The sequence below is a fragment of the Emydura macquarii genome, unplaced genomic scaffold (genome assembly GCF_026122565.2).
Source record: "Emydura macquarii macquarii isolate MOO-44397 ecotype Brisbane River unplaced genomic scaffold, CSIRO-AGI_Emac_v2 contig_3019, whole genome shotgun sequence".
In the NCBI taxonomy this organism is placed as follows: domain Eukaryota; kingdom Metazoa; phylum Chordata; order Testudines; family Chelidae; genus Emydura; species Emydura macquarii.
In genome coordinates this window covers 5941164-5966584 of record NW_027133156.1, presented here as the reverse complement: position 1 = coordinate 5966584, position 25421 = coordinate 5941164, and the positions used below count along the sequence as shown (strand labels likewise).

Below are 25421 nucleotides of genomic sequence, written 5' to 3'. Positions count from 1 at the left end.
GCCACCGTCAGTGTAGATATAGCCTAAGTCATTTTCAAAGATACTTTAGGCACTTACAATCTTGTCATTTAGGTGTTTGTGAAAATTTTACCCTGAACACCCATAAATCACCACTTCTCTTTTCCTAAATATTCCCATTTTACTGGTATGCCAGACTTGCATTCACCTCATCTAATACAATCCAGTGTCCAGCCCTTAATGCTGCAAGCAGGGGTCCATCACGCCAGGCAAATTCTCCTCCCTTTCCACCTTCCACAGGCAAGTCTGTTCCAAACAAATCTGTTACATCCTTTGGGAAGTGGAGGAAGAAAGCAAAGATTTACTAACTACATAAAAGGTTACCAGATTTCAAAAGAAGCTTTGCTAAGATAGCTTTTCAAAAATTAGCAAAATGCAAAGCTAAGATCTATGTATGCATTTAAAATTGGTGATAATTAAAAGAAGATATTCTACGTTTTCCATATTGGGAGTGCAGTAACGAAATACCGTATTCAACAAACCAGTGCAAGAACATGAATGGCAGCCCCTAACAAAGTCTTTCAAGCAACTTTGCAGGAATAAAGCTATTTGCAGCATACATAACAATCTGCACATGATAACCAGCAGAGCACACAGTTTCTGAAAATAACAGAAGCTCTCCGCTTTTTCGTCACACTCCACTCCTCATTAGTTTAATCTCAAGACTGATGAGGGAAGCTGGACACTTACAACTCAGCATCTGAGTTTACAAGAGTAACTGCTCACGCTTTATAAAATCAGAAACCAAAATAGTATTTTACACACAAACTTTTAAAAAACCAGTTACCCGAGTAACACTTTACCCTACCGTTTGCTCAGACAGGTTGATTCGAACAAGGCAATTTCCTGAAGCCTTTGCCAAGGCTGCTACTAGACTGGTCTTGCCCACGCCTGGTGACCCCTCCAACAGAATGGGTTTGTTAAGCTGTAAGGCTCGTAAAAGTCTTTGTGCATTCAGTGCTGTAGTTCCCGCATTTAAAGCATAATCTGAAATGCTGTTCCTTTGAAAAACAGGGCCTAAGATGAAGAGAAAGCAAAACAAAAATTAAACCACAGACTAAATATTACAGATATTTGGAATATTTTAGACCATGTTTTCTAAAGACCTATTAACTTCCCTACTAATTTTTCACCCTCCTACAGCATGTGATGGAATATAGACCAGTAATTAAATTATGTACCAAACATTTTTCCTCACAAATCAGGCAGACACATTTAGTGTTTGATATACAGTTCGACCTCGGCCTAGTCTTCATTTGTTTATGCACAATTTTGCACATACACACAAACACCTGCAAATGCACTCTGCAATGCTACTTGGATATGGAATTTTAAAATCTGTAAGTGTTCATGAACCAAACTGGAGGTTGGGGTCTGAAAATCAAGTAATAAAAACCACTCTGTTTGGCTTGTAACTGGCTGCAGGTGTAAAATTAGAGGCAGCTCTTTAAAAATTTGGCCTTATGTGTTATGGAAAAGTTTATTAATCTGTTCACACATTGCCAGTTTTGTGTAGCAAAAGTTAAGTTCCCTGTCACACAAGCAATTTCTTTACTCTGATTATAGAACACAACCTGGAGAAAACACTGAACTTCTTGCCCATCAGAAGAAACCTCCACCCTCAGAGCTTATAAGGACATTGCTCACTGTAATTTCAATAGTAAAACAGCATTTATCATGTATGCAAGGTGTTAGTCCCTATCCCTCTTTAAAGATTTTGATATTTGTTTCTAGGAAAGAAGGATTCTCCCCTCTTGGGTGCTAGTTTTCCTGTTAGAAAGAAAACAATGTATAACTTTGTATAAGATTATGCTATTACATATATTTGTAAGAGCCTGTCACGAGTGTTTTTGGATGTTCCAAGTTAGGCACAACATAGAATACTAGATACATGCGCTAAACTGTCCCATGCTGTTATAGAATAAAAGTTAGCCAAATTAATTAAGAGTCAGCACTCTTACTCCCACCACTTTTTTCCATCCCAACCCATCCATTTCACCTTACTTATAAACACCTGAAAACAATCCATTCTTCCAAAAGGGTGCGCGTTATATGACAAACTTCTTATTTAAATCTCTTCCATTACTTCTTGTATTAGACTGCTCCATTTGCCTAGACATGTATTTTTGTTTAAATAAAATCCACATGGCCTGCTGCCTAAGAGAGATTTTTACATCAGTAAAAACACAATCAAAATATACTTTCCTGCCAATAATTGGCTGCACCAAAAGAACAATCTCAAAATTTACAACTCTTGTGATGCCACACTAAAGAGCAAACATGCCAAGGTAACATCTCCATCCACTTCTCTTACCAGTCATTAAAAGCATAACACCCTACACATTTTTAACTCAGGCAGAGGCTTTCCCCAAAGAGCTAGCAGCAACTTGCTAGTCAAGTGGCCTCGAGTGAAACACCCTGCCTTATTCCTCTGGTCTTCAAATCTTGTTACAGAAACATCACATCTAATCTCATCAGTAATGAGAGTATGAAGACAAAGTGAGCTCTTACATAGCCAGGACCCAGACCACATACAGAGCTTCATACAAGCCAACATCTTCGGTTCACCTGTAGCATAAAGGTGCAGCATGCTCAGCATAACTAAACAGATACACTACCGTGTCCTATGCTACCCAAATATTTCTGGTGATCTTCAGAAGTGCATTAGAATCACCCAGTCTAGAATGTGACAAGGACTGCATGAGGGACCATAGGTCACAACCTCCAGGCCAGGTGTAGATGGAAAAAAAATATAGACACTTGGATCAGCGATCACAGGAGCAGATAAGGGTCCAAAATAATCCCTATGCTGCAGACCTCTGATAAAGGGAAGACAATGCTTCATGGCAAAATAACCCCTTCCAAACCACAAATCAGTTCTCCCATAACCCACCAGCATCACCTCTCTCTTTTCTGGGTTGAACTTCAGCCATTTCACCTTGATCCATGCTCCTCAAGCAGATACTGGAAAAGTAGAGAGACTATACTGCCTGGATCTGATTAAAGACCTAGATTTTAGCTATCAGTACAGTGATGGTACTAATGTCCCAAACCCTTAATGTGGCTTTATAGGGGCATCAAAAAACACAGCCCACGTGATGTATTTCTGTGGCCTGCATGACATATTCAGATCATGCTGAATCTCTCTTTTTTTTTTTTTTTAATTTCTAGCTCTCAGGGCAGCAGAAATAATCTTCCAAATATGAATCAAGTGTAACTGACGCCATGATGTCTGTCAAATCAAAAGACAGCCCGAAACAATGGCTATGGGGTATGAACTTTATTGTCCATTATTTACCTCACTAGCATTGTCAACTTTAATGCACAATGACCACAATTCAATGTCAACATTAACTATTGCAGTGCTGATTATTTTAACAAATGGAAAAGCAAAAGGGTGGGAGTAAAGCCCTCTGGGGAAAGGGAATCAGGAATTGCTTCAGGAAAGGAAATGCAGAGAAAAAAAACTCAGAAGACACACAAAGGGAAGAAAGAGGGAGAGTGAAAAAGAAAAATGAAGATAAAGGAAAAGAGAAACAAAGGATAAAAGTTGTTATGGCCTAAAGAGAAAGAGATCTTCCTTCATAAGTAATATAGAATATGCCAGCGAGGTGCTGAATAAACAATAAATAAAAATTCAGTTACTAAATAAAGGTTGTATTTTCACCTTCATCTTTGTGCAAACACCCTTTTGATCTTAATGGCGCCCCCAATGCTGTGGACCGATGGGATCATGAAGTGCTGAATTCATATCATGTCCCTCAGAATTAAACATGGAATCCAGCCTTCTCCCCTGACTGAGTTTGAACAGGGGAGAGGGAGAAGATAACAATGTGAAACCCTACAAGATCTCATATGAGAACTCTGTGGGATGACCAGAAATTTCCCCAACACTGTTATTGTGGGACTTCTCAGAAAGGAGGGAAGAGATGCTAAATAACCCCATCCACTCATTCCACAGTTCATAGACAGCTTAGTATTTACCCTGCAGTAAATAGCAGGAAAAACAACTAGTAGGTCTAATAAATTCACTAAACAGACAGCTGAACGTAGTCAATCATTAAGAGATTCATGAGCCAAGAAAACCCATGCAGACAACACATTTTTCATCCACTTTGTGGATGGAATCTTTCATATGATCTTCCTCTATACAAACAAAGTAAATACAAACACCAGGTAGTCCAATGCTAAAAAACACTTCTGTTGATCTAGATTTTCTAGATTCCATGGTGGGGGAAGAAGAGGCAGTTAAAAATAAAGCTTTTAGACTTCACTATAGCTGCAGCACAAGACTGCACAAATTATGCCACAATCAAACCCAGAGGCAACAGTGTTACCAGTCACTATAGCATCACCAGTGTACTATAGCATCTCTCCAATTCAATTGTGTACAAACAAAACACTCTGACAATGAGGGGAGGGGAAAAGAAGTTTGATTACCCTGTATCAGTGTTTGACAGGAAAACAGATCTTATTGTCCTAACCAGCCCATGAACAGAATGGTCCAAATACTGCACAATAAGAATACCTTGATTCTTATACCATACTCAGCACTGCAGTACCCAGATGCTCTCCCTTAGAATTCTAGAGCTACAATGGGTCAGATGGTTAAGTCTCCAACAGCGGAGCTTTAAGATAGGTTCCCATGCCTTGAGAGGTGGAAGGATAAGCACTGACCTTGGCACAAAGCTGGCAGTTGATCTATCCATGAAAAGTGAGATATCATTACACACCAAAATTGAGGTGAGATGAAGTGAAATATGTCTGAAGCAACCTCTCAAGATGTTATTAAAAAAAATGGTTGCTTTCTAAAAGGGTGGAACAATTATATTAGATATGCTTGCAGATACTCCGCAGCACTTTTATAAAAAGAAAAGAGGCTGTTCTTTACAGCTTTCACTATATTTTTAGAACACATTATGAATTACAGTCTAGTTTCACGTACCGTGGCTAGTAGTAGTACTTGATAAGTCATTAAAAACAAAAAATGGGATAAATGTCCCTCGCCCCCACAAAAAACACTTGCCTCTTGGTATTAAAAATGGATGGATTCCCATGAAGTTTTCCATCCATATAAATTCTCTCTCCTTTGTTCTGTCATAAATCCTTAGTTCATTCTTCTGATATTCTGTAAACTCAACAATTCTGCAAAGTTTCTCACATAAGAATTTCAGACTTTTTTCACGAGCTGATGAAACAGTACCAGCTGAGCAAGATGTTGCACCTATATTAAAGAAAACAAAAGGAAGTAAAAAAAGATTCCCAACTACAGCCAGGTGTGTTCATTTCAAAATTCTGAAACACACGGATAGCCAACTTTATAGAAACTGCAGTGCAGTAAGCTCAAGTGAATGCAATGTGCTGAGCTCTACCAAATATTGTTAGTGAATTAAATAGATATACACGTAGGAAATATAGATCTACAGATACAGCAGAATTGTTTTCCAGAAGGCACAAGGTACTTCACGTCACATCCCTGCTGTATTGCTGCCTTGAATTAAAAATCAAAAAGGTGATGGTTAATCTCAATTTACCATATTATACATGGGGCTGGTAGCACTGCCTGTTATTAAAATTGCCTTACCCTTCCCATTACAAGATCATGTTTTTGGCTACTTATAACTATGCAAAACTTCAACTGTTTGGACTGAAATTTTCCATGTCAGGTATCAGCTTCAGGCAGATTTTTTGGAGAAATTCACAGGCTTTTGTTTGTCAGTTTTCAAATCTGGGGGGAGGAGGAGAACGCCCTACAATGAAGAATGAGATGGGGGAACTGACTGGACAAGAAGATTGAGACTAGGATTCAGAGTGGGGAAGCGGGGAGAGAAGAGACCGATCTACCAAGGAACTGGGGTGCATAGGGTAAGTGACTGGGAGAAGGAGCTGGGGGAGACAAACTGGATGAGAAGCAAGGGAGTCTGGGAGCTAGTGGAGGGGAAGGGAAGAGACACAGATCAGATGAAAGCCGGGAGGGTGGGAATTGGGACTGGGCAAGGAGACTGGGGCCTGGTCTACACCCTGCTGGAGAAATTCAGCAGCAGTCAACGGGAGTTATGCAAGCTACACAGAGTAGCTTATGTAACTCCCGCTGACTTTGTAACTTCTGTTTAGCACGCCATCTCCACTGCACTGCCCCAATGGGAAATGCGTACCCCTTGACGCAGCGCTACACTTTTTTTGGAGGTGGTTTTAATAAATCAACTTCCAGATCGACTGAGTGTGTCTTCACTTCCGCTCAATCGATCCGGATAGATTGATCTGACGGTGGCAAATTTGCCGATGTCAGCGTAGATATATCCTGGGAATGGAACGAGAAGTCTGAGAAATGGAACAGAATGGGCGGAGCAAGGGACAGGGAAGTGTCAGGACTTGGCCAGACACAGGTTGGAGGGAGCAGGGCAAAAAAGAGGCCAAGCTGGAGAAGGAGGGGGGAGAGGTGGGGAAGGGGGAAGGGAGCGGACAAGCAGAAAAATCTATACCCACTAGAGAACACTCCCCTCTAGAGCTTGGAATAGAAGCCACGATTGCTGAGTGAGTCTTACAACTCCTCTGCTGTCAGCAAATATCTGTGGAAACCCACTGGAAAGTGAGTGTCTCATTCCCTCTAGAGGTGATCAACATAGAGGATTACCACCTACTGATTGCTATCAGTTCTTCTATTAGTACAAGTGGCAAAGGTCTGTGCCATGGATCTAAAGGTTCCAACTCTGCTGATGACCCATGTGAGCATCAGTATGATGCCATGATAGAATTTCTGTTTTTTCAGTTTGCTTTTTTAAAAGCCTAGGAAGTTAGTCAAAAACAACATGCTGAAAGAGCATTAAGGTTGCAAACTCAAGCACTCAAAAGTTATGAAATGCCAGAATTAAGTTTGCCTGTGCAATCTTAATTCAGCCCTCCTATGTGTATGCATTATAATACAGTCTTTAATTACATGATCATATACTATTTTTTTCCACAGGACCGCTCTCCCAATCAGTGCACAGAACGGAGCTGGTCCTGGGATGAATCAGGGTTGTGCAGTGAAGAAAGAGGCTACTGTCTGTAAGTCACCTGCCTCACTTGTTTATTTGTTGCAGAAGTTGGAAAGTATGCTGTGAATGAAGGTGGGGATTACAGGAAGAGAGGGAATGCTTTCTTGGTTAAGGCACTTGAATGGTGTGCCCTGAAGAACCCAATTTTATCCCTGCCTTCTGCCAAAGAGCTCCTGTGTGATGCTAGGCTAGTCACTTAAACTAAACTTTTCAGATGTGGTCACTAATTGTGTGTTTCTCGTTTTCTGGGCGCCTGACTTGACACCATGAGGTCTGATTTACAGAAGATCTTAATACTGCAACTGAGGTCAATGGGAACATATGTGCTTTGAACATATAAAGCGCCATATAATGCTACGTATTCAGATTGGGCATCCAAAATTTGTGGTTATTTTTGTTCTTATTCTCTCCGCTTCAGCACCCCATCTATAAAATGGGGACAACACCCTCTCACCATATAGGAGTGTTGTGAAGGTAAGTTAATATTTCTGAAGTACTGAAGGTACTACAATGATGAGTCCCAGAGAAAAGCACATGAGGAAATTAATAATTTTGTCTTCAGAGCAGGACTTGAATAGTGTGCAGTAAGTAAGGTCTTGGGCCACACATTGAATTAGGTGGATAAAATATTATTAAATTAGCTATCAATTTATTGAGCATTGCACATACTGTGCACTAAATGAGGCGGGGATCCTATGGAAAAAATAGTATGTGAGCATGTAATGTAATTAAAGACTACATCACAAGAAATATACACAAGGGGATGGTGCTTTGCAACTTTAATGTTCTTTTAATGGAGCTTTGTGCATGAGTAGCGTGTACCACTTCAGCTTGCTGAAACATTCAAGAAGTCCTTGCTGATAAAAGTGGCAAGCAAAAATATGTGACGTTAAAGATACTGCCAAGTGGAAGCAAATATTTGTGTCACAGAAATTATGCCCCGCCTTAGAGCATCGTGCCTTCATTTTAACCAAACTAAACACTGGCATATCAATCAGATGTGATTAGCAAAATAAGAAAAAAAAATGTAAAGAGTTAAATATATTCACCTCTTCTCTGATAAGCACTGATGACCTACCTGAACCTATTCCATCAATGTACACCAGGCATGCAGCATGGACAAAAGACGTCACTGGAGAGATGTAAAATAAGCTGTTCTCCTCTGATGAGTCTGACACACCATCTTCTACCATAACATTCATAAAGTTAACCCACGATAAGATATCCCGGACACTGAGAATACACTGACGCCCAAATTCTTGGTTGGTTAGCCATTCAATAAAGTCCATCATCAGCTCAGCTATGTCTGTCCCTAAAATAGAAGAAGAAAAAAAAAAAAAAGAGATGATGCAATTATAAACTGAATTATATAGGTCACTTCTAGCACAAAGCTGTATAACTAGAACCCTGAAATACAGAAACGAAATCAAGTCCTTCAGATTTGTTTTTTAAAATATTTGCATTGAAGTGTGGTGCTTTCAATCTTCAAAGTGCTTATGAAAGGGGGAGAGAAGAGCCAAGAGCACATTTACAGTCCTTCAGAACACACTTTAAAAACTAATACCTCAACAAAATGCATCACATGCATTTTATATACAGCATATGGCAAAAAAGTCATGCTGACATAGGAACTAATGAGATTTACTTCCTGTAATCAAAGTTCCTTCAGTAAAACATGGAAACTCCTTTCTTTGCGAATGGTTCTCAGATGTAGAATTATGCGCAACAAATTAATTGGTTATTCAGAGCAAAATGGACTGTTAACATGCAAAAGTACTAGTACTGTCACTTCTACAGTAATACAGTTCAACAATGTAGTGATCAATGGAGTGATCTGGAGTAAGTAGTCCATCTTCCAAAATAAGACTTTTTCCATTGTACAGAAGAACTTCTTTGTATTTTTTGAAGATCTAAATTTAAACAGAAATTATGGATTTGATGCTGAAAAAAGTGGCTGAGATTCTATGGGCTGTGTTATGTACGAAGTCAGGCTAGACAATCAAGTCCCTTCTTGTCTTAAATTCTATGACTATGAGCCTGAAAATTTCCTGATCCATCGCGAACAAGATGGATGTGGACGATTCCATTTTCAGTCTGAGGTTATGAAATGGTTTGACGCACTAAAGACCCAAAAAACCTCTGATTCCTTCTTCCCTGGGGCTACAAAGAATATGGAGTAACTTCAAAACTTGTTCCTAACTCCCAGAGATGTCAGATTATTTTCAGAAAAAGGCCTCTCTGATCTTGGAAAAGGCGAAAAAAGAGAAGATGGGTTGGAAGACCAAGGAAGAAGATTCATTCAGGAGTCGGAGATGACTTTTCACTGAGATGAAGAGAAAAAGATCCTCCCGCACAAGTCAAGCATGGAGGAAAATAGTGGATAACCCCAAATGTTTGTGCCTCTGCTTAGGGACTGAGGAGGAAGTTTTGGGTTCACTTTCGGTATTATGACAAAAGAAATAGTTATTCCGATTCCTAAAAATGAAATTAGTTTTATGCTTCAGAGGGAAAGTCCTGACAAATGAGAGACTACTGAAACCCCCAACCCCAGAAACATTTGGCAAAAAGCCCTGACTGACATCACGAGAGAGGTACAGGCTGTCTACATGATGTGCTCGAGAGAGGGATGGGACTTGGAAGGAATACTGCAAACAACATGCCACAGCAAGAATTATCAAATTGCTTGAGATCCTTGTAATGGGGTCAGAGGCTTAACTCTAAGAATACCTCTCCCCATTTTGAATTGTGGAACCACTAGAGCAGTCATGAAAACTCAAGGGAAAGGGCAGCACCAGTAGCTTAGCAGAGAATCTGGAAACATAGAAGAATCCTGGGAGTAGAGGTTAAAGGCCAAGGGAAAGAGCAGCACAGTAGGTTAGCAGAGAATCTGGAAATATGGAAGAATCCTGAGAGTCCCCCATGGAAGCAGAGGTTAAAGGCTCCTGGAAAGATATAGCAGGCAGAAATGACTCATTGATCCACTCACGTAATCCACAGGCTAGGTAAAAGGGGGCAGGGGGTGTTTGCCAATGAAAGCCCTTTATCACGTGGAAATCTGAAAGCACCTCTTCAGAATTTGAGGCCATCATGGAAAGAGCTGCTGTTCCCCACAAGTGAGCTCCTCGCCGTATTTTACAGGCTGTTTTGCCTTTCAAACTTCCAGAAAGCTGCTTCCACTGATGCCCCTGGGAGAGCCTCAACCCCCCTCGGGAATGTCTCTCCCTCCTTTAGAAAAGCTGAGGGGCTAGTTTCATCTGATTTCCAGAAATGACTCCAGCCTCTGAGCCAATCACCAAGGTTTCTCTCAGGAAGAGCAAAAGGACACTTAAGGCTCCCCAGAGCTCAGCACTACTGTAGGAGGCAGACACAATGTGTTCACCTCCCCGCCCCCAAATCTTTTCTTTAGTCTTCTCTGGTAGAACCACAAATGAAGTCAGATATGCCCACAGAGGTCGCCTTCCTGCATGCTGCTTTGAGTACGGCGGGTATCAAAACTCCAGCAAAGGAAGGAGCACTTTGGTGGGAAAATTGTGGCTAGCAACTGGTCATACTCCTACCTGCCAGACCAACTAAAGAGGAGGAAACCAATGTCTGCACTGTCACAGATTGAACCACCTGAAAGTTAAAATATAAGGGAACAGGAGAGAACCCAGTAAATCGAACCAATAGCTGAATTGGTGGTAGTGTAGGAAATAAGAGTTCTGGTTTTGGTACTGTGTTCCTCCCCAATACCTGGGAAATAAGATAAGAGGAGGGCAGAGTTTAGCTGGTAGGGAGGGGACCTTTGTATTGTTTTGCTATAAACTTTTGGTCAGTCACGTGGCACTGGGATGCTATGAAGGAAGAAACAGAGGCCAATGCATCAGAGTCTGTTTGCAGGGGCAGTTGCATTTTTGGAGGGAAAGAGCATAGATTGAATCCTTGCCAAAACCACCTCAATCTTCAAATTCTGTTCTCTCTCCAATGCAGAGTTTAAATTTGACACAATACTAAATTATCCTTACCTTGATGGTTTATTCTGTCCAGAGACAGTCTTGGATGAAGATTGTGCTTTATAATCTGTACTAAATCCTCACGACTGTTGCTCTGTGGACACCATATCTCTGTAAATCTGTTGCGCAGTGCAGGAGAAAGCTGCAGGCAATAAATATAACAATATAGCTGCTATCAACATACATCACAGCTACTATAGACCTACATTACTTAAGCTTGCATTTAAATTTTCATAGGCTAGTAGTTCTAGTATGTGTGAATTATTAAAACAGTAAGTAAACTGATTCCTTTTCCAAATAGTATAGTATTCCTTCTAGTAATGACAGGGTGTTTATAACTATCACTAGTAGGAGAAAACGTGGCTCTTTCACTGTAAGACCAAATGAAAACACCAACTGTTCATTTGAAATACTGAAAGAGAATAGGAGAGAAAATGAGCTAGCTTGCAAGAATCAGAGTGAGATGGAACTTCAGAGATGCAGTCTATCAAACAAGGATTCTATCATCTCATCTGTCCTCTTGGCCTTTGAAAGAAAGGCCACTCTACAGCTACAGGATTGAATTAGAATGCCTTTCCTTAATTTCTCCCTTGCGCTGAATTATAAAGAGGCATCATCAACCAGCACATATACAATAAAGAGGCAAATCCCTTTTGATTACTGAACATGAGGCTTTCTGGTAGATTTGTTAGCATGCTGGAAATGACTGATTTTTTTTTTTTAAATGGATACCACTCTCCCTAAGAGTAAAAGAGCTGAAGCATTTTGAGTTCAAATGTCTTTCATTCCTTAGATGGTTTTGAAATTACTTTTAAAACAATGTAAGTGGCTACTTGAGAACTGTAGTTCTTATTTTGTGGGAAATCTTATTTTGTGGAGTGTTTGTCCAGATTTTGGAGATCCTAGGTGACAACTTCTAGTTGTCAGAGTTTGTCTGTTCCAGAAGCACAATCTGTCATTGCATTCCATTTGGATTTAGTTTCCTTTGAGACTTACATTTCATTTACTAAAGTGCTCTGTATATCAAGTCTACTTATGTAATTCAGTGTCTACATTTTTTTTTGTAGATATTTTGTTGAGTACTCATTTATATTATCAAAATGATAGTACACAGGTGGTGGAAGACAGACACACCTTAGTCCTCCTTTAGAGCCAGGAGATAAATGCCAATATGTAACACTACATGCTGGGACCTATACCACATGCATGCTGCACATTCTGGTCATAATTCCAGTGGCCTCTCAGAATTTACCTCTTTTTTTCCAAAGTCACCTCCTGGGTTCATGGTTGCTAGGATACGAAATTTTTTTCCCGCAGTCAGCAGTTCTACTTCATTATCTTCATCTTCTTGACTCCCTTTTTCAGCAAGCACCAGTGTCTTCTCAACTTCAAGAATACTAAAAACCAGGTTTTTAAAAAAAAACAGAATTAAAAAACTTGCTGGAGTCACACCAATTCGTAAACCAAGTGATCTGGTACGGAAGCTTAACAGTGAACTAAATTACTCTGGATCATTTTTTATTTAAACAGGAATTGAGTGACTAAGAAACAGGAGCACTGGCTAAGATGAACAATTAGAAATTGGAGCATCTAACTTATTTGTGATTTGTAGTCTGGTGGAGGACTGTTTAATACTGCACACTTTTAGAATGCCTACCTGTTAAGTCTTTCCAACACAGAATCATCAGCTAATGAAATCTCATCCAGGAGAAAAAAGCCATCCTCCTTCATTGCTAAAACAAGGGGTCCATCATGCCATTCAAAGAGCCTAGAACTATCAAATTCATCCTAAGGAAGGGGGAAGAAAAAGATGACTCAGCATGGGTTTGTTACTCTCTGCTCTCCTGACCACACTAGAGCTCAGTGATACCAGTCACCCATCATCATGAGACAGACCTTGTCCTTTGACCTTTGTCGGACTGGCCGTAATCCTCCCAGGAAGTCAGAGGTCTCCATATGCAAGTGGCAGTTCACAGAATGTAATTTCTGATTTGCCAAGGCTGCAAATATCTGACAAATAGTAGTCTTGCCACACCTGTAAGATGAACAAAGAAAACCAATGGAGTCACCTTAGAACAAAAACAGAAGGGGTCCACAACTACTTAATGGCCCACTTCAGCAACGAAGGAATTCAAGTTATATTTCCTCAAACCATGCAGCTCCTCTTTCTCCCCTGTATTCCTTTCTCTGAAAGCTGACCCACCTTACAAAAATTAAATTAATTGCATCCACTGTTGGCAAGCAGACTGTTGCTGAATTGCCACCATAATTCATTAAAACATGGGTAAGGCACCTGCACCCAAGAATCAGATTTCACCTGGACTTTAGAAAGATAATGAAATTCACATCCCCAAACCTTCTCTGAATGATGCATAATGCATCAATGATTAAGGCATCATAAAATATCAGAAGGGCCAAGGGGAAAATTGTTAGCCTCTCATTATAAGAAAAGATAACTTACCAGTAAATTAAATTCTCCAAACATATTGTCTTTTGCAGATCCATACTGTAGGAGTCATATGACATGCTTACAAGCCGCAAAATCATTAGCAGAAGGTGCAATACTTTGACATACACAACTCTAGGATCTGAATGTTCCAGAGATAACCCCCACGGGCTTGCCCACACAAAAACTGCACGGGTTTAACTAATTTAGTTAACATCACAACTTTTGCTAAATAGGTGCAACATCTGTGCATTGATGCTCTTACCTAGGTTTAGAGCAGGCTTATATCAGTATAGCTTGCATCTATCCATATAGATGTAGCACAGATTTATCACCACAATTAATTAAACTTGTGAATTGTGAGTTTGGACCAGGCTTAAGGCTATAGAAGGCCTTGCCCATCCTTCATTCCTTTTCCCCTCAAATTGTCCAAGAATGGACTCCTAGGAAGGGCGTGGAGATCCAATCTAGACTGCAGTGGCCATACTGAATCAGTATTCAGTATGTGTGTAAGTGGAGACTGACTGATTTTGACCTCTCTTTCTCCTTTTCATGAATTATCTCTACAGACTGCACCGCAGGAGACTAAATATAATCCAGAAGGAGGTCTGAGAACACCAAGATTGAAGCAACACTGCCCACCCACACTGAGGACTACACCTAGCCCTATTAATAGATTAACATTTTATGAATGAAGTAATTGAACTTCAAGTGGCAGCTTAAATTCCAAGAGAAGAATCCTTTGACAAGCAGCCAATGTTTCTATTCCTGCTGTAGAACAAACTGTTCTTATGGTCTTGAACACAAGCAATCATCCATTTTGAAAAACTATGAAATGAAAGGTCTTCACTGTTAAATTGAAAGACTTACATAAGATTTATTCTTTTCCAAGTAGTATCCCAGTTCTCTTTTAGCATCTAATTGTGTTTCTTCTTTCCCAGCTTCAGCCTCTAACAGAACTACTTAATACTAAATTTATAACCAGCATGAGAGATCTGCTTCAATGACCTCTTTTTTGCAGGCAGGAAAGGAAGGGGGAGGGGGAAAAAAAAAAGAAAAAAAAAAAAAAAAAAGAATGTGTTTGGCCTTATCTAGTCAGGTCCTGGGACACATGTAAATATATTCACCATCCTACACCAGGTTTATTACTAACTTTTCCAGGTTTCATGAGAAATGTATGCAACTCTTACAGTGGGATTCTACAGAGGCAATTCATGAAGGAGAAATCAAACCTGCTCCTCTCCAGCTCAGTTTCAATACATTCCTAACAGGTTTTATGACAATGTTGTACAAATTAGATAAAATAAAGCAAAAATACAAGAGATACTTTTAAAATGCCTTATGCTAAAACAGGTACACTCCAACACAGCACTCTAAGAAGTTAACTCTGTATTACAGGAGCCACAAGCCTGTCCTGACATTTAACAGATTTTAGATTCACAAAGGCCCTGAAACAGCAAGGCACTTAAGCAAGGCCCCTCTTTAAGCATAAGTAGTTTCACTGAATTCAGCAAGGTTAATTATACGTTTAAATGTAGGTATGCGGTTAAGGGCCTTGCTGAATCAGGGCCAAATTCATTACTGTAATAGAAAAACAAGTTACCCAGTGTCTCCCACCAGCAGCGTTGGTTCACCAAACTCCAGGGCTCGTCCTACCAGAACTGCAAGCCTCCTCATCCCTTGAGTCCAGACAACATGACTGAACTCACTGTCCATCACCGACATCCTTGTAGAAGATTTAACTGCCCAACACAGAACAAGTCGATTAGCTTTAATCACACAAATCAAGCTTCTGATTTAGTCTCTTATGTAAACTCACCCAATAGCTTTCTAACACTTTCCTCTGAGAAGAGGGAATGGGGATACAATTTCTTCTTAAAATGTTTTTCAAGGACACTTTGAATAACATCCACCTCCTCCTGTTTCCTTACTCTGCCTGCCAGAAGCATAAAACCTGTAAATAAGGCAGGAGAAATCAGTATGTTTGTTTTGATTTTTAAAGTGGAAGATGTGACATGCCAGGGTACAACCCAGACTAATGAGCAGCTGTGGCACCCCTGCCCTGCAACCTGGTGTGTCCTTTGCAATGCCTTGCTGCTGTAGCCTCCACTGTTCACAAACAGCCTCAAGCATGTAAGTCACTCCCAACATAGATTTTAGGGTCCCAGTGAATCTTTCCACCAAAACATTTGTTTCTGGGTGATATGAGGTAGCCTTTAGTTGTATCACCCCACAACTTCCATAAGTTAACTGAATAGTTAACATATGAAATTTGACACATGGTCAGATAAAATCTCTTTAGAGAAACCCACTCTGCTAAAGATAGTTATAAGGGCTCTTGCCACAAGATCCTGCCTCAATGTTAACCTGAAGCAGGACCTCTGACTATCTAGCGGCAAAATCCACTACCACCAAGATATATTTCTTCCTCCTTCAGGTAGGACATGGCATAGGACTCACAATATTCATTGCTACACTTAGAAATGCTCCTAGTATTACAGACAAGGGGCATAGGGACCTTTCAGGGAGTCCTGCAGGTCTTTTCCTTTTTTGATACAATTCACAAGAGCTGCAATAATTCCTCACATCATTCTGTATTCCTGGCCAGTAGAAATTTTTATTTAACCTATCATAGGTTCTCTGTGCCCCCAAGTGACCAGCAAAAGGACAATCATGTGCTAGCAATGTTAGTGCCCCACGGTGCTGGGGAACCAATTGCTTATAGGGTTGCCCAGGGCTTTTGTTTTTTCCCCATACGATATCTGAGACGGCTGCTTCAGCCACAGAGGTCATCTCCTTCCCACCAGGGCTGGAGGGCAGGCTGCTTTTCCCTGCCATGCAGGAGCCAGCCTCAGCTCCTTCCACACCTGGAAATACAGTTACGTCAGCTGCAGAAGACTTAGCAAGATCTTCCCTTCCCCCCGCTGCATAGCAGTTTCTCAGACATCCCTTCTTCTGTGGGTTTGCACAAAGGAATCAGCCAGGATGGCCATTTCTTGTACAAATTATAAAGATTTATCGCATAAAATACTCCTAATCTCATCAGTGCATATACTCAGAAAATGTTCTTGGGCAAAGAGATCAAGCAATTGGTTAAAATCCTCAACCCCCTTCCTCTTCATCCATTTTCTTATTAGGTCACATATTTTAAAGGCACATTCGCTATGACTCATGCCAGAACTTTCTTGACATTTCTAAATTTCAACCTATATGCTTCAGGGGTAATTTGAACTGTTTGCAAAACTGCTTTTTTAAATTCAGAGTATCTCAAAGCTTCCTCATTAGGCATTTCATTAAATATGTTCAAAGCTTTACAGAGAGCTTTGCAATCACTGTGGGGACTTTTTTATCCTCTGGAATATTATGAACATCAGATTGCCTTTTGAAAGCGGGAAGGTATTCTTCAGTGCAATCTGCTGGTTTGTATGCAGGTCACAACTTGTTCAAGCTCAGGGTTCCTTGAATGGAGGGAGAGACTGGTGACTCTGGGATCTGTCCATGTTTTGCCATCATGTCAAAACTATACTCCTCTCCTTTTCTAGGGCCTCTTTTCTCTTTCAGCTCCATGGTTTGTTTATGAGGAGCTGTTTCTCTCTCTTCTTTTTGCTTCTGAGCTTCCACAGTTCATGGGAGGACAACTGTTTCTTTCTCCTTTAATTCCATGGCTCACCAGTGGGCAGCTTCGTGCTGCTGCTCTTTTGTCTGCCTGTTTTTGGCTCTTAGCTCTGCTTGCCACCTTTGGTGTTCACGTTCTTTATCTCTGTCTTCTTTCTCAAACCTGGCCAGTTCTAGCTTTTCAGTTTTGCTGGTGCTCATATTTATGCTTTACTGTTTCTATTTCGCTTACCAGAATTAAGTACACAAAACGAACTGTAACCTCTCTTTCACTTTTCCAGCCACCACATTTGAGACCCACTGAAAATTGCTATACCATTGCTTAAAGTGTAGGGCGTCATTTAAAATAACAAGCTGTGCATAAACCCTAGTTTGCTGCACCACTGTGACATAACAGGGTACAAACAGACTAATAAGCAGCTGTGTTACCCCTGTCCTATAACCTGGCATGCCCTTTACAATGCCTCGCTGCTGTAGCCTCCCGTCTGGACTGCTCACAAGCAGCCTCCAGCACATAAATTACTCCCAGCTACGTCTGTTTGTGTGCTGCAGCCAGCCAGCCAGATCTTGGTTCTGATCAGCCTTGGTTATGCTGCAGGATGACCCCAACCCATTCCCAGTCCCAGATTTTCACCAAAAATACATATCCTGTACTGCCCAGCCATCTCCTGGACAGTACAAATACATTAAGTCCATTATTCCTTTAAGTCTAAGAGAATAATATGGTCACAACTTGTTACGCAAATGAAGTTAAAGGAACTTAAATTTGAACACAATGGATCAGATAAATCAAACAAGATCAACAACTACAAAGAGACAGATTTTAAGTAAGTACAAGTAATGAGGTATAAATGTCAAAAATGGTTATAAGAAAAATGAAGATAAAATGCTTACCAGTACCTAATTAAACAAACTATATTAGATTCAAAGCAAATTTTTCTCACCACATGCTTTCAGTCTTACTGACTCAATTCTTTTGGTCAGGACCCTTCCCCCAAACTCCAAAAGCTGCATCCTTTGTCTCTTCAGGTGCAATGGATGCAATAGGCAGGGAGACAGAGGGGAGCCATAAGGTGTTTGTCCCTCCTTTTTATAGTTTCAGTCGCCCTCCAGAAAAACATTTCCAGCTGAGACCCAGGAGACAAAGAGTCTATGTGGAAGGATTTTTTCCTGTTTTTTTCCATCTGTTTGAACTTTTTGTTTTTTCTCCCTGCTTGATGATTCTGTTTACTGCTTAAATACAAATTAAGTCAAGCACATATTCCTTCTTTTGTTTAGGGAAGACCTGACTTCTGCCTGGGCAGGGCTGTGGAGTTTGGGACAAATGTTCATAACATCACAGAGGGGAATCTTATAATGACACATATATTTCCATACATTTTTACCAGGACAATACTGACCTGCAAATTACAAGTTTTCAAATGGTCCTTTACAAGGCATACTTTGTATAAAGATTATTATATTAGTGTGAAAAATGGTGAATACAAGGGTGTGTTCCGTCACAATATGTTATGGCTCAGTAACCAGGGACAAAGATTTGTATTTAAAAAGTGGGGTTGGAAAATTTTTTACATTAGTTCTTTAAAAAAATATATATAATGAACAGAAGCAAAGACCTACCATCGTTTGCTAAATGCTGAAGCCAGTCATAATCCTCTGTCTGTTCTGCCAATCTGTATCTTTCAGCCCATCGAAACAGATCTCGAAGTGTAATGAAACCATGTTTCCCAGCAAACACTGTTGAACCTCTGCGATAAGACTACCAAGTGAGCAAACAGGACGGTTAAAATTTAATATGTATTATCCATTCAAACAAATGTCAATGCAACTAAAACCTAATAAATTCCTAATTTCAGCTTTATAATTCCTCTCATTTAATAACTGAAATAAAACTGAAGTCAGGATTTGGGTTCTACATTGAAGTATGTTATTAGTGTTGTGAGTTTCACTTTATTCCAATATAGTAAAAAGAGCTAAGCACATGCAATTCTAGACAGGAGGAGGAAAGAGGTATCTCCAGTCTGTATTACGGAGTTTGTTTTTAAAGAAGAAAACTTTTGGTAAGTAGCCAGAGTTAAGTGGTTGTTAAAGAGAAAAAAAGAGAGGCCAAGGAGCATCCAAAATTTTTCTTTTTTAAATTATAACACATGTTCTTGGGTAGCACAGACAAAGAAATCACTATGAATCTATTTTATGACCTAAGGTCTAGAAAAATGAAGAAGCATAATATTTTTTAAAGTATTTAAACAAAAATTCAAATATGAGGCACTGGTAGCTACTGGACGTGTATTTGCTCTTAAATAAAAACTCAAACCGAAAGGGTTCACTTGAGCCTGCAAACTTTGATATTTTAAATAAGAGATTTCCCCATTGTTAAATCTTAAGATTTTTTTTTAAAAGGCCTTAATTTTACTTCTATATTAAAAATAAAATAAAATAAGACTCCAATACCTGCAGATCCAGCATGACTTTGACGAGTTTACTGCAGTAAGAAGGTGGCAGACTACATCGCTTGTGAAGGATTGTTTCTAGCTCAGCACTTGGCAGTTCATCAAAATGCAGCTCCACAAAACGATTCCTGAAGGCTCTGGACAACACCTACAATGTATGTTTGGGAATGGTATTTCTGAACTTTGCTTTATTCCTTTAATCGGTGTAAACTATATCCTGCACATACAGCCAAAGGAAGCTGAGCTACTCTGAAGGTTTAGTGGTTAAAATCCAGTGGGAGAAGGAAAAGATAGGATAAAGCTTAAACTTCCAAAAGGACCATTAAAGATTCAAAACCTTATTCTTCAGCAGTCTGAGACAACCAAATAACAATGCAAATGACATTTAATTATTTAGGCTCTGATTCAGCAAAGCGCTTAAAAATATGCTTAATATCTTTGCTGAACTGAAGCTTTAACATCCACCAGAGAAGCTACTGACCTGCTCTTAAAAATTCTTGGTACGTTCTCTGACTGACAAGTCTGAACAAAGGCTGAAACTGAACACTGTTTCCCAACTTCGCTTCTCTTGTAAAGGCCACCAAATAGCAGAAGAATCAGATTGTCTGCCTACCTATTCTACTACTTTGCCAAATTCTTCTCTGGCACCTCTCAGCCAATTGCATCCAATATTGAACTTCAGAAAAAGTGCACATGTATGTGCTGATCATGAAATGCAATAGTTGTTAGGCTTCATTTACAAAAAAAGAGAGGAAGCCAGTTTTCTCATATTCATCTGAATGAGAGATGCGCTAGTCAGCCAAGGCAATGGTTCTCAAACTTATTTGATCGCGCCCCCCTTCTTTGTGTCTGTAGTAGTTTACGCACCACCCACCCCACCCGGCACACAAGCACGTAGACCGATATGTATACCGCTCTGCCTTTAGAGCTGGGTGGTAGGAGAGTGGTGGCTGCTGGCCGGGCAGCCAGCTCTGAAGGCAGCACCGCCGCCAGTAACAGCACAGCTACCTTTAGAGCTGGGTGCCCGGCCAAGCAACCACCACCCTCCGTTCTGCCTTCAAAGCAGGGCAACTACTTCTCACTCCCCCCCTCAATACATTCCACGACTCCCAGTGGAGAACCTCCAAGTCAAGGCACCCAGAATTTTTAAGTGGCGATCATATCAGCATTTGGTCCCTGAGACAGACATCTCAGATTATTTTTTAAAATAAAAACAATAGGAACTACTGTATATTCTTGTTGGGGAAACAACTTCAACATTTAGAAAAGTTCTTCCTATCCAGACTGGCAGGCTAGATCTCTCTCTCTAGAGCACACATCTGTTTTATTTACATATAGGCACCAAGAGACTAAGGGTATGTCTATATTGCAGCTGGAAGGTGCGATTCCCTGTGCAGGCAGGCAGACAGACTCACACTAGCTCAGCTCAAGCTAGCTGCCCAAGCTTGGACATGGGTGGCTACCCCGAGGCACTGCCCATGCTGCAATGTCCACACTACGATTTTTAGCACATTAGTTTGAACTGAGCTAGTGCACTCTGTCTATGGGTGCTGGGAATCACATCCCCATTTGCCGTGTAGATATATCTTAAGTGACTTGCCCAAGCTCACACAGGCAGGTAGTCCAGTGCCTTGGTTACAAGGCCATCTTCCTCTCCACTGCTCTTTTATACTTTCATATTGTTCTCTGATATGTATTAGAAAGTTTCCGTGCCACAACTCTATGCACCCTTGAAAGAATAATCTGGTGAAGCTTTCTTCCTAATGTGATCGTGACGCTGCCTGGTATATAAGGGATCATTTATAATATTATTTACTATCAATACTGCAAAATTACAATAATTTGTATGAGATATGGTATGTCAGGTACTGTTGGAAAGGTTATAATTCGCTAAGATTGATAAGCACATTTATATGTATGTATCAGTGTTGTACTGTGTTCTAAGTATGTACAATATATCTGTATTTCAACTTGTGCTGTGTTTCTGGGTAGCACCCCAGATGGATGGCAGCAGCACTAAGCCTGCTTAATGGCCCATTAAGGGAACTTGAAGCCCAGTGAAAGAACCCAGGGACTACAACTTATAAGTCACCAGGACATGTAAGAACGTGCCCTATGGACAGGGGACTCTGACGTTTTCCATGCCAGGTGCTGTGTTTGGGACAAACCACATGGCAAAGGGACATAAAAGGCAGCTGCACCACATATCCATATTGTCTTCATTCCTGCTTCTTACCTCTGGATCAACTCATCTGCAACTGAAGCTGTGAAACAAAGGACTCGGACCCACCCAGGCACTGGCTGTACACTAGTTCCTCCACAGTTCTACTGAGAACCTGATAGGTATATATGGACTTTGGAGTCATTTGTATATATCTGATTGCTTTGACCATTTAACATTTCTCTTCTTGTTTATTTATTTCCTTTTATAATAAATCTTTTGTTTTAGTTACTAAAGGATTGACTGGCAGCGTGATATTTTGGGTAAGATCCAAACTCATATTGATCTGGCAATGTGGCTGACTCTTTGGGGTCAGGAAAACATTTTGGTAAAGGGAATAGAGTTTTAAATAACTTCTCTCTACTGGACCTAGTTGCTGACCAGGAACCAGGAACTGAAATGCAGTGAAGGGGGCTGTGTAATTTTTTTGTTTTAGCTCCTTGATAACAAGGATGGGGAATCAGAAGCACTGTCTGTAACAGGTTGGTGAATCTAACTGCAGTGTTAGCCACCAGTTTGGGATAATCTGCTCTCCTTTTTGCAGCCTGCCCTGATCTTAGCATTTTCAAGTGGGCTACCCAAGGCATGGACGGGTCACAGTAACCACCACCAAAAGCAAGAGAAGAGATCGACAAACCTTCCTGCCCCCATACAGTCCTGGTGGATTCTGTGTCGCAAACAGCATAAATCGAGGGTGTGCTCTGACAACTTCTTGTGTCTCTGTTATGAACAGCTCTCTATTATCATCCAGCAGTCTGTTAAGTGCCTCCAGAACATCCGTAGGAGCCAAATTCAGTTCATCAAGGATAATCCAGTAGCCCTTTCTCATAGCATCAATAAGGACACCTGTGAGAGGGAATACAAAAGGTTTTGGTTAAACATTTAAGGTAATCTGCATTGAAATATACAAAAAACTGTAAAAGCAAGTAATCCATGCAGTCAGTTTTATCTCAGTATAAAATAAGTTAACCCACAGTAGGATATGCAGCAGCACTGAAGCTGTTAAACCCTTTAGCTTCCCCCATCTGTCAGTGCAATGGACAAAGGAACAAGAGATGGAAGAATAAAGGAAACCCTTTTACATGATAATCAGAGACCTTCACAACTGAACTAACTGCATGAAAGCTCATATTTGCATTGAAGCAACTATGACCACAGAAAGGAGAAGCTTATTTCTTCTCTGCGTAACATATAAAATGGAAGGGAATTAGCAGTGAATGTGATAAGTGATAATCTTACCTTCCTTAAACATCAGCTTCCCAGAAGTATCTGATGTGTAACAGCCAATGTACTCCTGGATGTCAGTATGTTCGTGATTATTAATCCGCACACAGTGGTTCCCACTAGTTGCAGCCAACCAGCGAATTAAACTGGTTTTACCAACTGAAGTCTCTCCTTGAATCAGCACTGGATGAGTCCTTCAAGGATTAGCAAAGACAATATTTTAGAAGCAATATTTTAGGTTGGCTTAGCAAACTATCCTGTATGTATATGAGAAGGAAAGAACGCATCTGTACTGTTTGAAATCTTCAGATTATCAAGAGACTACAATTTATCCTCTCAATATCTCATTTATGTTAAGGGATTCATCTCAAGTCACACACCCAGTCAGTATCAAAGCAAGGAAACAATCTAAATTACCTTTAACCACTATACCATGCTGCCTTCGTTATCACTTGTGACATTAGAGGCTGATGTACATCAGCACAGATAAACTATTTTTAATACCAAGCTTTAAAGGGTGTGGGTGGGAATGCATGGGACAAAATTTAGGCTGTTTAAGGACAATGAAAGAAAAGTTGGTTTCATATTCTCTCAAGCAGGCAGATAACTGAACTACTTATGCTCTTGTCTTAGAATGCTGGAGATAAGCGACACATACACATGCCCCACAACTGTCAGCTACTGGTCAAAATTCATTCTCGCAATGCAATTCCTACAGGGGGCTTTGTGCAAGTCTTGTCATGAAGGAGAATTATTCCTCTTGGAAGAAGTGTCTTATGTCTGGGTTTTTTTTTTTTAATTTTAATATATATTTAATATATTAAGATTTAAGGGGCAACATTAAGGTTGAGTGGGTGATAGAAATATAATAGAGGTAGGCAATCTTACTATACATCAGTCTGAATTATAGAATGGTATAGTGTCTTTTAATTTTGTATTCTGACACAAAAAATAAAACAAACGTACCGTGCAGACACAACTCTGACAATGTCTTTCAGATTAAGTTTAACAGAAGACGTTAGTACATAACTCTGATCTATCACAGGCTCCTTATCCCCCACTGAAATCCAGTAACCTTCTATCTGTACAGCTCTCCCTCCTTGGGGCTCTGGTAGTGGCTGAAAAACATTATAGAAATAAAAGATTATACAAATGTGTTTTGTATCGTTTTCTGACAACGATTTCTATTTTTGCACTACTGTAGTATCTTCCATAAAAAGCACTTTACAGACTTTAAATTGATCCTCAACATTCCTGTGAGGTAGGTATTATCTCCATTGCACAGATATTGAATCCAATGAAGAGTAAGTGACTAGTCCAAAGTCAAGAGTCTGTGGCAGAGCTATGAATCGAACCCCAAATCTCCTGACTCCCAGTCTGGGCTTTAAAGTGAAGGGCTACTCTGAAAAGCCAATTTATAGGAACTTCTGGAACTGAGGGGTTCCAGAAATTTAGACAGTAAATATGGAGCAAATGTGCTCCACTTACAAGGTGTTGTTTCTTTCCTGTCAGCCCTGCAAGTTCATTCTGGGCTCCAAGTCAACCTGCGTTCTCCCTCATGAAGATGAAGTTCAGATTTCTGCTTCATCAGAGCACAAGCCTTTTCCATACCAATGTGTACTGCTCTTTATGTTAAAAAGACTGCAGGTTCCTCCCCCACATCCCCTGCCACTACTTCAGAATTAGGGTCACCACCACAATAGTTGGTGTGGCCATACTCTGAAATTTGGTAAGGATTTAGTCATATGCAAGTTCTCCACATGAGATGAGAGAACAAGTTGGCTAAGAAAACTTCATACTTAAATCATATAGTTCAAATTAAATTAAAAATATTTTATCAGAAACAACCAAAAGTATATGTTTAAACATTTTAGAAAATTTTAAATTACTAAAATGTGTGACCAACATGGGAAAAAGTATTTAAAAGCAATTTTCCTGATAACAGTAAACATCCCAAAATATTCAGACATTCCTACCTGCTTAAGGAGGCTTTTGATGTTGCCAGAGAGAATATGCTGGCAAATTAGCTTCTGAACTATCGGATGAGAAACTCTGTCAAGCTGTGTCAGGAAACCCAAGCAAAAGCCCTACAAGAATAAAGTTATTTTCTATTATGAAGTGAAAATTTGTTTAAACTTTATTTTTTTAGGCATTTCTTTGATATCTGATGCCCTTAGAAAATATGATTGTCCTTGTATTCCTTTACCTGAGTAGATTTTGTAGCGAACCCAAACGCAGGAACAAAACCACACACAAAGATCATTACCTCATACAGTGAGCGCTGTATGTTGTTACAAGGATTAGATGCTGCAAATCTCAAAGCCCTGCAAAGTGTACGAAGGCTGTAGTGAGGTCTCTGGCCAGTCCCATCTACCAATTTTGTTTCCGACTCTTTTCTCACAGACAAATAGAAGCTAC

The 25421-nt window shown here is 40.1% G+C and overlaps 1 protein-coding gene across 2 annotated transcripts in view; it reads right to left on the bottom strand.

The window, feature by feature from the left end:
- MDN1 (midasin AAA ATPase 1) overlaps positions 1 to 25421 on the bottom strand; it is a 147414-nt gene that overhangs the window by 78409 nt on the left and 43584 nt on the right. For both annotated transcript variants that reach the window (XM_067530039.1, XM_067530040.1), the window contains 17 exons: positions 25270 to 25417; positions 24980 to 25090; positions 23970 to 24121; positions 23019 to 23197; positions 22417 to 22625; positions 19560 to 19706; positions 18729 to 18867; positions 15313 to 15447; positions 15097 to 15235; positions 12944 to 13082; positions 12705 to 12835; positions 12300 to 12444; positions 11060 to 11189; positions 8134 to 8367; positions 5045 to 5242; positions 827 to 1035; positions 167 to 289 (listed from right to left, as the gene is read on the bottom strand). In XM_067530039.1, coding sequence (XP_067386140.1) covers positions 167 to 289; positions 827 to 1035; positions 5045 to 5242; positions 8134 to 8367; positions 11060 to 11189; positions 12300 to 12444; positions 12705 to 12835; positions 12944 to 13082; positions 15097 to 15235; positions 15313 to 15447; positions 18729 to 18867; positions 19560 to 19706; positions 22417 to 22625; positions 23019 to 23197; positions 23970 to 24121; positions 24980 to 25090; positions 25270 to 25417 — 2668 coding nt within the window. The remainder of the gene's footprint in view (positions 1 to 166; positions 290 to 826; positions 1036 to 5044; positions 5243 to 8133; positions 8368 to 11059; positions 11190 to 12299; positions 12445 to 12704; positions 12836 to 12943; positions 13083 to 15096; positions 15236 to 15312; positions 15448 to 18728; positions 18868 to 19559; positions 19707 to 22416; positions 22626 to 23018; positions 23198 to 23969; positions 24122 to 24979; positions 25091 to 25269; positions 25418 to 25421) is intronic.